Source organism: Pristis pectinata, chromosome 32, assembly GCF_009764475.1.
Source record: "Pristis pectinata isolate sPriPec2 chromosome 32, sPriPec2.1.pri, whole genome shotgun sequence".
NCBI classification, from domain to species: domain Eukaryota; kingdom Metazoa; phylum Chordata; class Chondrichthyes; order Rhinopristiformes; family Pristidae; genus Pristis; species Pristis pectinata.
The window spans coordinates 6,683,129-6,696,488 of record NC_067436.1 but is presented as its reverse complement, the minus strand read 5'-3'; the positions used below and the strand labels follow the sequence as shown (position 1 = coordinate 6,696,488).

The window sequence follows — 13,360 nt, the reverse complement described above, 5'->3', positions numbered from 1 at the left end:
CTGAGTTAAAGAGGGCAATGCTGCAGTAAGTCAGGCTGCATCTGTGGAGTGAAAAACAGCGTTAACGTTTCCGGCCTTTGTTTCCCTCTGTACTGATAGGACCTAACTTCCTGAGTATTTTCTGTTCTTACACTCTGATTCTGAGGTGGCTAATGAAGCCAAAATGGGAACCATAGACTGCCCCTGGATGGGGCAGGAGGTGTCTGATGGGGTGGCTAGTCTGTGAGGTGGTGCACTCTTTCCGCCTCTTGCATAGGGCCTCTGTGGGCTCCCGTTTCATGGACCCGAGGTCCTCACTACCATCCAAAGTGTTCCTTCTCCTCTTCGAGCGATCATGGGCCGGCGATTCACAGGAGTCAGTGGGAATGTAGCACTTCTATCAAGGCAGCCTTGAACACATCCTTGAATCTTTAAATCTGTCCACCAGATAAGCTCTTCCCGTGTCACGTTATGGAACAGAGTATCTTGCTTCGGGATTGGGGTTGATGTGGTGAAGAAGGTGTCTGGGTTGTTTACTGGCCAAGGAAGGGTTACGTTAGCTCAAAACACTAGTTAGGCCTCAGCAAGAGCACCGCATTATAATTCTGGTCACAGAAAGAATGAGCAAGCAGCAGGACTGCTACAGGGAGGTTTGCACTGGGTGGCTGGACTGGAGACTTTCAGCTTTGTGGAGCAGCTGGGATTGTTTTCCATGGAACAGAGAAGGCTGAGAGGAGATTTATTTGAGTTGTGTAAAACGTTAAAGGGCCATGCATGGATGCGAAAGGCGTATGTCCCTCAGCAGAGATGCAAATAACCAGGAGGTATTTGTTTATAGTATAAGAGAGAAACTTGTTTTAATGCAGAGGATGGTGGCCATCTGGAATATACTGTCTGAAATGGCTGTAGAAGCAGAAATCTCCGGGGCACTTAAAAAGCAGCAATAAGTCTCCAGACTAAAAGGTGGGATGTGAAATTTATTGGTATCGGTTTATTATTGTCACTTGTACCGAGGTACAGTGAAAAACTTGTCTTGCATACCGATCGTACAGGTCAGTTCATTACACAGTGCAGTTACATTGGGTTAGTACAGAGTGCATTGATGTAGTACAGGTAAAAACATTAACAGTACAGAGTAAAGTGTCACAGCTACAGGGAAAGTGCAGTGCAATAAGGTGCAAGGTCACAACAAGGTAGATCGTGAGGACATAGTCCATCTCATTGTATAAGGGAACTGTTCAATAGCCTTATCACGGTGGGGTAGAAGCTGTCCTTAAGCCTGGTGGTACGTGCCCTCAGGCTCCTGTATCTTCTACCTGATGGAAGAGGAGAGAAGAGAGAATGACTCGGATGGGTGGGGTCTTTGATTATGCTGGCTGCTACATCAAGACAACGAGAGGTAAAGACAGAGTCCAAGGAGGGGAGGCTGGTGTCCGTGATGTGCTGGGCTGTGTCCACAACTCTCTGCAGTTTCTTGCGGTCCTGGGCAGAGCAGTTGCCATACCAAGCCGTGATACATCCAGATAGGATGCTTTCTATGGTGCATTGGTAAAAATTGGTGAGTGTCAAAGGGGACATACTGAATTTCTTTAGCCTCCTGAGGAAGTAGAGGCGCTGGTGAGCTTTCTCGGCCGTGGCATCTACGTGATTTGACCAGGACAGGCTATTGGTGATGTTCACTCCCAGGAACGAAGGTCTCAACCCTCTCGACCTCAGCACCATTGATATAGACAGGTGCATGTACACCGCCCCCTTTCCTGAAGTCAATGACCAATTCTTTTGTTTTGTTGACATTGAGGGAAAGGTTGTTGTCATGACACCATGTCACTAAGCTCTCTATCTCCTTCCTGTACTCCGACTCATTGCTGTTTGAGACACGGCCTACAACAGTGGTATCATCTGCAAACTTGTAGATGGAGTTAGAGCAAAATCTGGCCACACAGTCATGAGTGTATAGGGAGTAGAGTAGAGGGCTGAGGACGCAGCCTTGTGGGGCACTGGTGTTGAGAATAATCGTGCCGGAGGTATTGCTGCCAGTCCTCATTGATTTAACTGGGAAACATATGGCTAGCAGGTCATAAGGGACTGAATGGCCTCCTTTGGTGTTGTCTGGCTCTGTAGAGAGTTGACTATTTAGGCTGTTCCACCATTCATTGAGATTCTGGCTGAACTATTCTATTTATCCATTATCAACTATTCTATAATGCCATAACTAGCAACGAAATCTTCCCTCAGCACCCAGTGTTTCTGATAAGATCCCAGCCCAAGAGAGGATGTTACATGGATGCCAGATCCCATGCTGCCTGTAGCATAAGCGTGGCCTTGCCAGACCTCCAGAGAGACAGCTCCATGGAAGTAAAAATATTTAAAAACACTACAGATCCTGGAAATCTAAATAAAAGCAGAAAATGCTGGAAACACTCAGCAGGTCAGTCGGTGTCTGTGGGAGGAGAAACAGAGCTAACGTTTCGGGTCAAAGGCCCTTCGTCAGACCTGCTATTTCCAGAATTTTCTATTTTTATTTCAGTTCTTTCGAATTCACTTTAACATTTCTTCAGTACACATTGGCACTCTGTCAACCAGTGATCAGTCCGTGTGTTCTACCATGAGTATTATCTCACGGTTGGGATCGGCTATTGGCTTGGCAGACTTGTGGCATGCTGCTAGTGGTTAAAGATGTGCTTGGAGCCCCACTTCCTATGTTGACATCTACCTCCTCCTCGGTTCAATGTTCCTTGGGTTTCGAAAGTGCCCACTGTTGCCTTTCCCCATTCTCCCATCAGGAAGAGCAATCACATCTGGAATTGTCCAATGCCCGGTGCATCACGGGCACAGCCCTCCCCACCATTAACAGCATCAACAGGAGCCGCTGCCTCAAGAAGGCGGCATCTATCATCAAGGATCCCCACCATCCAGGTCATGCCTCTTCTCGCTGCTATCATCAGGCAGGAGGTACCGAAGCCTTAAGTCCCACACCACCAGGTTCAGGAACAGATACTTCCCTTCAACCATCCGGTTCTTGAACCGACCTGCACAACCGTAACACTACCTCAGTAACGGAACACTACGGACCACCTCTTGCACCACCACGGACTTGTCTCTGACTGTGTCTTTTTTTTGCACTAACATCTTGTTTTTGCACGTCTTTTTTTCTCTCTTTATGTATAATTTCTGTTTTATGTGTTGTCTGTACCTACATGCTTGTGATACTGCTGCAAGTTTTTCATTGTACTTGTACCTCACCGTACTTGTTCACATGACAACAAACTTGACTTGCTTGCCTTTATTAATCAAGACATTGAGTTCAAGAGTCGGGAAGTTATGTGGCAGCTTTATAAAACTCTGGTCAGGCTGCATCTAGAGTATTGCATTCAATTCTGGTCGCCCCACTACAGGAAAGATGTGGAGGCTCTGGAGATGCTGCCTGGATTAGAGGGCATGTGCTATAAGGAGAGGTTGGACAAACTTGGGTTGTTTTCTCTGGAATGGCAGAGGCTGAGAGGAGACCTGAAAGAAGTTTATAAGATTATGAGGGGCATAGGTAGAGTGGACAGCCAGTATCTTTTTCCCAGGGTTGAAATTTCTAATACTAGAGAGCATGTATTTAAGGTGAGAGTGGGAAAGTTCAAAGGAGACGTGCGGGGCAAGTGTTTTTACACTGAGAGTGGTGGGTGTCTGGAATGTGCTGCCAGGGGTGGTGGTGGAGGCGGATACGATAGAGGCGTTTAGAGGCTCTTAGGCACATGAATGTGCAGAGAACGGAGGGATGTGGACTTGTGAAGGCAGAGGGGATTTGTTTAATTGGGTGTTTAATTAGTTTGGCACAATATCATGGGCCGAAGGGCCTGTTCCTGTGCTGTACTGTTCTAAGTTTGACTTAGCTCAGATTCAGCAGCATCCAAGTCCCAGACAGGAGGTATTCCTGCCTCTGGTTCTCTCTGCATTGGCAAAGGCTGATCAGATGGTGCTGCCCAAGAGGCTGCTTAATAATCTGCTGCCCCTTGGCCTCCCTCCCCCATCCAGTGACATGGTTGATGTACCAGGTATGCGCGCCGATTTCCTTGTTGTTACCAGGAAATGCAGAGAAGGTGACACAATCTGTGCTTCTGGCTGCTAGGGTAGGTGGGGAGATGCTCTGAGATGGATGATTCAGAGAGATGAGGGGGGGAGCTCATTGACACCTACCGGACACTGATAGGCCTGGATAGAGTAGATGTGGAGAGGATGTCGCCATCAGTAGGAGAGTCTAGGATCCGAGGGCACAGCCTCAGAATAAAGGGATGTCCCTTTAAATCTGAGGTAAGGAGGAATTTCTTCAGCCAGAGGGTGGTGAATCTGTGGAATTCGTTGCCACAGGCTGTGGAGGCCGAGTCACTGGGTGTAAATACGGCAGAGATTGATAGGTAAAGGGTTATGGGGAGAAGGTGCGAGAATGGAGTTTAGAAAAAAAAATCAGCCATGATTGAATCGTCAAGCAGACTCGACGGGCCAAATGGCCTAATTCTGCTTCTACACCTTATGGTCTTATAGATGGAGACTCACTCCTGAAGGCACTTCTAATAAAAGGGTACTGGACCTGAAATGCTACCTGTTTCTCTCTCCACAGACACCGCCCAACCCACTGAGTGTTTGCTGCAGTTTCTGTTTTTATTTCAGATTTCCAGCAGCTGCAGTTTTTTTTTGATTTTTTTTTTGTTGAGGACTCGTTACCCTTTATACATTTGAAGTTGAATCCTGCCAAGCAGAATCTGAAACAAATGCAAAAGAATTCCTCAGAGCTCATCCAGCTTAGGATCAAACAGGAGAGAAACTGAGAGCAGGAAATACACCATCGACCAGTTACCAAGTCCTTTGGTGCAAACTTTCTTTCTCCAGTAACATCCCATCCTCAAAATGCTTCATTAAATTTAAGGAAATGACTTGTAAGGTTTTCGGGAAAAGCAGTTAACCTGAGGATTGGGAACGTTTTCGAGTTCGGCAAAGGATAACTAAGAAGTTGGAAGAAGAAGGAGAAAATAGTTAATCAGAGTAAACCGGCAAGGAACATAAAAAGAGACAGTAATTGCTTCTTCAGCTGTGTAAAAAGGAACAGGCAACTGAGGACAGATGTGAGTCTCTTGCAGAGATGGGCAATAAGGAAATGAAGAGTAAAACAAATCGTGTCCGTCCTTGTGGAAGACCCCACAGAATCTCCCAGGAGTGCTGGTGAACCAAGAATTCAGTGCAAAAGAAGAGGTAAAAGAAATTGGTATTAAAAAATTGAGTAGGGAACTTAGCGAGTTTGAAAACTGATGAATCCCAAGGATCTGATGATCAACGCCCCGAATTTTAAAATAGGTAGCTGTAGAGATGGTGGATGCAAAATCAGAAAATGCTGGAAGTGCTCAGAAGGTCAGGCAACATCCGTGAGGGGAGAAGCAGTTGACAGTTCGGGCCGGAGCCCTTCATCAGAAATGGCAAGTGGGTTTGAATTTGCAGAGAGTGGAGAGAATAAAGGGAATGTCTGTGATAGGATGCAGAGGAAAGTTATCGACATAACAGAGACACGAGAGACTGCAGGTGCTGGAAATCTGGAGCAACACACACAAATAACACGAGTGTGTGTGTGATTAACATAACATTAAGCATAGAGATGGAAGAGGAAACAACAAATTGAAATGGCAAGATACCAGCGCACCTGTGGAGAGAGAAACAAAACAGGGTGCTGCCTGAAATTGTTAAATTCAGTATTTAGTACCGAGGGTTGCAAGTAGCCGAGATGGAAGGTGAAGGGACTGTACCTTGTGTAGAGATAGTGGGCAGCCCAGTTAACATCTTCTGAAATGCTACAGATTTAATGGTTCCTGTGGATTAAAGGGTAGCAAATGTGACCCCATTGTTTAGAAAGGAGGGAGGAAGAAAATAGGGAACTGCAGACCTGTTGGTCTGACAACCGTCGTTGTGTAAATGCTGGGACACGTAATAAAGGACATGGTATCTGGCGGGGAGGGGCGAGTCGTTTGGGGGATCTCCTGGTGGGTCTTCTACTGGTGGGTCTTCCCCTGGGCCTGGCCGAGCTGGCCATCCACGGGTCCCGGCGGTGTGTGGCCGAGGGTTCTGGCCGGTCCACCTGCCTGCCCGTCTTCCGGGCTTACGTCCGTGCGTGGGTGTCCTTGGAGAGGGAGCACGCGGTATCCGCGGGCACCCTGGTTGAGTTCCGCGATCGGTGGGCCCCTCAGGGGATCGCACGTCGTGGACGGTGAAAATGCGATTCTTATCTGATGTGTTGCTTGTGCGTTAAGTGGTTTTTAGTTAGTGTTATTGCTGTAGTTCTGTGGTTTGCATAGTTTTTCTTCAACTTCCTATATTAGTTGTAGTGTTTTGATACTGGATGTCCTTTTGTAGTGCTTTTAGTAAATAAACGTTTGTTTTAAAAAAAGGACATGGTATCAAGTGGCTTAAAAAACAAAGCAGTACAGGTCTCAACTCAAAACGTCAATGGTTTATTCCCCTCCACAGATGCTGCCTGACCTCCTGAGTTTCTCCCTGCTCCAGATTCCAGCATCTGCAGTCTCTTGTGTCTCTACTTAATAAAAAAAAGTAATATGATTGAGCTGAGTCAGCATGGATTAATGTTGGACTAATGGAAAGTATGTTGGACTAATCTTCGAGGTTGCATCTGGTAGAGTAAATAAGGGGAGGACCAGTGGATGTGATTTTCTGAAGGTTCCTGAGATGAGTTCCACACAGGAGGTTGAACAAGATTAGAGCACGTTGATTTGGGGGTAATACACTACTGTGGACTGAGAGTTGGGTGCAGATAGAAACCAGTGCTAGAATAAACTAAGAGAGACAGAAGACTGCCGATCCTGGAACCTGGAGCAACAAACTCTGCTGGAGGAACTCAGCGGGTTGAGCAGCGTCTGTGGAGGGAAATGGACAGTCAATGTTTTAGGTCGCGACCCTTCATCTGGACAAGTCCTTCCTGGGTTGGAAGCTGTGACTAGTGGGATACTGTGGGATCAGTGCTGGGACCCTGCCGTTCACAATCTCCCTCAACAGTTTGGCTGAGAGCACCAACTTTGCTGATGATTTAAAACAAAATGGAGGTAGGATTGTGAGTCGAGAGGAGCATGCGAAGAGGCAACATCGTGGCATGTGGTGAGGGAGATATTTTTTAAATGGTGCAGGATCGGGAAATGTTGATGTTCAAGGGGTCCTCAGCACTGAGGTGGATCAGCTGTTAAATTCGCAGCAGGTTCAAGGGTTTGAATGACCTACTCCTGCTCCTATTTCTTCTGTAGGTATTTAAACAGCGGAGCCCAGACGTCAGGATCCTGTCATCACTGTTGTACCTGAGAGCCAGCTGCATTCAGCTACCCCTGCCCTGGCTCACCCATTGCATTTCTCTCGACCCCCATCTCTAAATTCTCCACAGTGCTGAAATGATGCCAGCTACAGTGAGGCTGACAGGCACAGTCTGGCTGTAGGCATACAGTCGCTCCTGGACCTCGCCGACCCATTGATGCTTTGTCCGTAGAATCGCAGGAAGAACATGTGTAGGAAACATGTCTTCGTCCCACACCAGCAGGTTCAGGAACAGCTACTTCCCTTCAACCATTTGGTTCTTGAACCAACCTGCACAACCCTAATCACTGCCTCAGTAACAGCAACACCATGACCACTTTCATCACCTTGCACTACGATGGATTTTATTTCTTATTGTTCTAAATGTGTTTTTTCTTGTAAAAGTGCAGAATCAGATTTATTATCACTGACTAATGTGAAGTGACGTTTGTTGCTCTGCGGCAGCAGTACAGTGCAAAGACAAAATTACTATAAATTACAAAAATAAATAAATAGGGCAAAGAAAAAGGAATAACAAGGTAGTGTTCATGGGTTCATGGACCATTCAGAAATCTGACGGCGGAGGGGAAGAAGCTGTTTCTAAATCATTGGGTGTGGGTCTTCAGGCTACTGTACCTCCTCCCCGACGGTAGTAACGAGAAGAGGGCACGTCCCGGATGGTGAGGGTCCTTAGTGATGGATGCCGCCTTACTTTATGTTTACTATTTTCTTGTGAATGCTGCTTATCTGATGCTGTGTGCCTGTGATGCTGCTGCAAGTAAGTTTTTCATTGCACCTGTGGATACGTGCACTTGTGACAATAAACTTGATTTCGACTTTGACTTATTCAGCAAACTAGCTCGTCCGTTTCCTTAGACATTACAGCGTGCAGTTTTATCTGTGAAGAGGGTGGAGCAATAAAGGGCCCTGTATTGTTTTGTGGTCTGCGAATGGTTAAAATATGACTGCTATTTCTCCCCGTTCAGACCAGACAGGAGGGAGAAGCCCTGCGCGTTTTCCAGTGGATGTTTTGGTGGAATCACCGCCGGACAGCTCGCTCCTTCTCAGTAAGTGAACAGCACTGTTCTTTAACCCCTTGATATTCAGACCTGCACTGAATTCCAAACTCTGTCCAAAGGCAACCCTTGGCCTGTCGATGGTTTGCACTCATTTTGCAAACGCATCTGGCCTCTGAGACGGCAGCTGGAGTCGCGCTGTGTATTTGGGAGCCTTTATCCAGCTGTGCAGCCAAACAAAAGACACTGCTTCATGAACGGATGTGTTGAGATCACAGTGCAAGACGTGGTGTGCAGCTGGCAGTGAGAGAGACCCGGGGCATGAGATAGTGGGAGCTGGTGTCAGGGAAAGGCTGGAAGTGGAGGAGTTTTGGGGTTCACTTGCTGATCCTGGGCTTTAAGTGCTGATTGCTGACTGATGGCAGCCACTCTCAATCCTCCCTTATGTCCGGGATTGGTGGCTGCCTCCATGCCTGCTGCTCAATTCATTAAGGATGTAACACTGGTTAATCAGGGAAAAGATCTGTCTATGATAATTAGAGTTATTCAGTAATACGGCATGGAAACAGGCCCTTCGGCCCAACTCGCCCATGCCGACCAAGATTCCCATCTAAGCCAGTCCCATCTGCCAGCATGTGACCCATATCCCTCTTTCCTATCCATGCACCTGTCCAAGTGCCTTTTAAGTGTTGAGAATGTACCTGCCTCAACCACTTCCTCTGGCAGCTCGTTCCATGTACTGACTACCTTCTATGTGAAGAAGTTGCCCCCCCTCAGATCTCTTTTAAATCTTTCTCGTCTCACCTTAGATCTATGCCCTCTAATGTTTGATTCCCTTTCCCTGGGGAAAAGGGCTGAGTGCATTCACCTTGTCTCTCCCCCTCATGACTTTATACACCTCTATAAGGTCACCCCTCAGTCTCCGACGCTCCACGGAATAAAATCCTCGCCTGCCCAGCCTCTCTCTTCAACTTCGAGTCCTGACGACATTCTTGTAAATCTTCTTTTCACCCTTTCCAGTTTAATTACATCTTTCCTATAACCGGGTGACCAAAACTGGACACAACACTCCATGTGCTGCCTCACCATTGGCGGATAGTTTGCAGTATTATCACTGTGTTCAGACACAGGTGAAAATGTTGCATGTGTGGCAGTGTTGCTGACTCCTTAGGTGGTCCAAGTCTTCTTCTGGCATTTCACACAGTCTCACAACACAGAAACAGGCACTTCACCCACTGTCTGCACTGATCATCAACTACCCATTTACATTGGCCTCATTTTATTCTCCTCACATTCCCACCAATTCCCCCTAGATCCCCTCCCCCATTTACCCACACTAGGGGCAATTTACAGCAGCCAATTAACCTAGCAACCTGCACGCCCGTGGGATGTGGGAGGAAACCGGAGCACTTGGGAGGAATACCATGCAGGGACAACGTGCAAACTCCACACAGACAGCACCGGAGGTGGGGATCAAGCCCAGGTGTGAGGCAGCAGCTCTCCTAGCTGCTTTGCAAGGTACAGAGGCAGAAGGTGAGATTAAGAGATCAGTTTAAAGTGGTTTCAGGATTTCGAGCGGAGGCTTGTAGCAAAAGTTGGTGCACGACAGGAGGCAAGCCTCAAATAAGATTTCTTTATTAGTCACATATACATCGAAACACAGAGTGAAATGCATCTTTTGCGTAGAGTGTCCTAGGGGCAGCCCGCAAGTGTCGCCATGCTTCCGGCGCCAACGTAGCATGCCCACAACTTCCTAACCCGTACGTCTTTGGAATGTGGGAGGAAACCAGAGCACCCGGAGGAAACCCATGCAGACACGGGGAGAACGCACAAACTCCTTACAGACTGCGGCGGGAATTGAGCCCGGGTCGCTGGCGCTGTAATAGCGTTACGCTAGCCGCTACACTACCGTGCCTGCCCAACCATTCTCAGATGAGAGGAGCACACGGTGATGCTGTGAATGACACAAGTTTCAGTTGAAGCACAATTTTACTCTGCTGCGGTTGGCTTGAGGAAAGGGTGCCCAACAGAGCGACACAGTGGTGTAGCTGTTAGAACTGCTGCATCACAGCGCCGGTGACCCAGCTTCAATCCTGACCTCCAGTGCTGTCTGTGTGGAGTTTGCACGTTCCCCCTCTGGCCCTGTTGGTTTCCTCCTGGTTCTCCATTCCACCCCCACCCCCGCCCCCCCCCCCACCCCCATATTCCAAAGAGGTGTGGGTTGGCAGGTTAATTGGACACTATGTGTGGATAGTCAGAGGCTTTTCCCCAGGGCTGAAATGGTTGCCACAAGAGGACACAGGTTTACGGTGCTGGGGAGTAGGTACAGAGGAGATGTCAGGGGTAAGTTTTTTACTCAGAGAGTGGTGAGTGTGTGGAACGGGCTGCCGGCAACGGTGGTGGAGGCGGATACAATAGGGTCTTTTAAGACACTTTTGGATAGGTACATAGAGCTGAGAAAAATAGAGGGCTATGGGTAAGCCTAGTAATTTCTGAGGTAGGGATATGTTCGGCACAACTTTGCGGGCCGAAGTGCCTGTATTGTGCTGTAGGTTTTCTATGTTTCTACGTTATTCCAATTATGTAGGTGAGTGGTAGAATCTGGGGGAGTTGATGAGAATGTGGGATTAGTGGTGATTGGTCGGCATGGACTCGATGGGCCAAAGGGCCTGTTTCTGTGCTGTGAATCGATAAACTGAAAAATGTACAAATTAAAAAAGTTTCTCTCTTAAGCTGCCTTGAATTAGTCCAACCGTTCCAGCCAGGATCTAAATAGTAGTTTAGTGCAACTTTCTTGCTTTTGAACCCATGCCGCTGCTAAATTAAAAAAAACATGTGTTTCCTCCACTTTCATTAACAGCCTTGACAACTTGCCCTGCAGTGATTGACAAGGTATTCAGATAACTGAGCACTGGGTGGTTGACGGCTGGCAGGGCCTGTTTCTGTGCTGCGTATCTCTACAAGTACGATAGCCCACGTACAACTGCTCAGCAGGGATTGGTATTGGAATTGGTTTATTATTGTCACTTGTACCGAGGTACAGTGAAAAACTTGTCTTGCAAACCGATCGTACAGGTCAATTCATTACAAAGTGCAGTTACATTGGGTTAGTACAGAGTGCATTGATGTAGTACGGGTAAAAACAATTCGCCAGCCCTGTAAGAAGATTTAAAAGAACATTATTAGTGACAGTTAGGGACATAGAGTTTAAATTTAAAAATGTAGAACGATTATAGTAAGGGTAATGAGTAGGTCTGTAGAGAGCAGATTGCAAAGTGTCGCCACGCTCCGGCCATCGTTACTGAGTAGAACTGATGAACACCACCTACAAATAAGAAGGGTCTCTTTCTGACGGTGACAGCAGGCAGCCCAGCTCCCCACCGTGAGCCGGTACTCTCTCCCCCTCGATGTCTGCGGTTTTGATTCCGTGATCTCAGTCACCAGAAGCCAAGCCACCTCTGCCACCTGGCTCCTTTTGATTTCTCTGATCCGCAGGTTCACCGGCTTTTGATCCCTGCTGTTAGGAAAAGCAGCACCAAGTTTTACAGCAGTCGTGCTGGCTGGCTCACACACCAGATACTGAAGGTACAATCAATCAGCGGCTTAATTTGCCTTTGCTTCAACATAAACTTTATTTGTAAAATTTGCAAATATAAAATCATGGATGGGAGATGCCAGTCAAATCGTTCGCTTCCTTACCAGGTTTACATTGTATCAGACTATATCTGCTGGAAGAACTCAGCAGGTCAAGCAGCATCTGTGGTGGAGGGAGGGGGTGGGGGGGAAGGAATTCCTTTACCCCCCACATATGCTGCTCGACCTGCTGAGTTCCTCCAGCAGATTGTGTGCTGCCTCAGATTCCAGCGTCTGCAGTCTTGTGTGTCTCCATGTTACACCAGTGTGGCATCGATGTTTCCTTCATGTGGTCCTCCTGGATGGACCGAGGAGAGGCTCTCACTTGGGTTCCAGCCCCTGGGTGTGAAACAGAACTCAGCTGTGGCCTATCCCCAGAGGTTCACCGAGCTTTGGTGTGTCTCTCAGCACGTACTCTGGAATGTGCCAGGCACCAGCCTTCGCCTGCAGTAGTCATATCCTCCTTGCACCGGAAGACCAACTCAGCTGGGACTCCTCCACTGAAAGCCCTGCCCATTGATCCCTTAGCCCCTCCCACTGATCCATGGGACCCCTCCCACCGGAAGCCCATCCCACTGATCCCTAAGCTCCTCCCACTGATCCCCAGGACTCCTCCCACCAAAAGCCCTGCCCACTGAAAGCCCCGCCCACTGATCCCCAACACCAGCCCACCAATCCCTGAAGCCCCCCCCCCCCACTGATCTGAGGCGCCGCCAACAGATCTCTAAGCCGCACCCACTGACCCCTGGTGTCCCTCCCACAGATTCCCTTAGCCCCGCCCACTGAGCCGCAAGCCCCACCTACTAATCTCTGGGGTCCCGCTCTGATTCCGGCTATCGCAGGGCTCCATTGCTGACGTGTGGGTCAGGAGAGCCCGGTGTGAGTGTCCCATCCTCCAGCTGGGAGAGACGATCGGTCGGGTGAGCTAATGGTGCTCTTCTTGTTTTCAGGGGATGGATCCCCTCCACAAGCTCTTCTCTCACACACTCAGGTCCACGTCGACCGTGCTTGCCGTCATCTTCTTCAGCATCTCCTTCGGGTGAGTCAGCCGGTGACCGAGCCCCGAGACTGACCGTTCCCTCTGCCGTTCCGTCCCCAGCCCTCCCGATGCTCTTAGGTTGTGCGGGGGAAGCAGTTCCACGGAGTGACCCCCCCTTTGTTGTTCTCGGTCTACAAGAGGCGATGTCTCAGGGAGGTGACATCCATCATTAAGGACCCCCACCATCTGGGCCGTGCCCTCTTCTCGTTACTACCGTCGGGGAGGAGGTACAGGAGCCTGAAGACCCACACCCAATGATTTAGAAACAGCTTCTTCCCCACTGCCGTCAGCTTTTTGAACCCACCTGAAAAAGCCCAATACTACCCCAGACTTTTTTTCTCCTTTCTCTCAATCTTGCACTAGTGTC

At 48.4% G+C, this 13,360-nt stretch overlaps 1 protein-coding gene across 4 annotated transcripts in view; it reads left to right on the top strand.

The window, feature by feature from the left end:
- sv2 (synaptic vesicle glycoprotein 2) overlaps positions 1 to 13,360 on the top strand; it is a 79,020-nt gene that overhangs the window by 54,470 nt on the left and 11,190 nt on the right. For all 4 annotated transcript variants that reach the window (XM_052042483.1, XM_052042485.1, XM_052042486.1 and 1 more), the window contains 3 exons: positions 8,292 to 8,372; positions 11,817 to 11,906; positions 12,905 to 12,993. In XM_052042483.1, the coding sequence (XP_051898443.1) occupies positions 8,292 to 8,372; positions 11,817 to 11,906; positions 12,905 to 12,993 (260 nt within the window). The remainder of the gene's footprint in view (positions 1 to 8,291; positions 8,373 to 11,816; positions 11,907 to 12,904; positions 12,994 to 13,360) is intronic.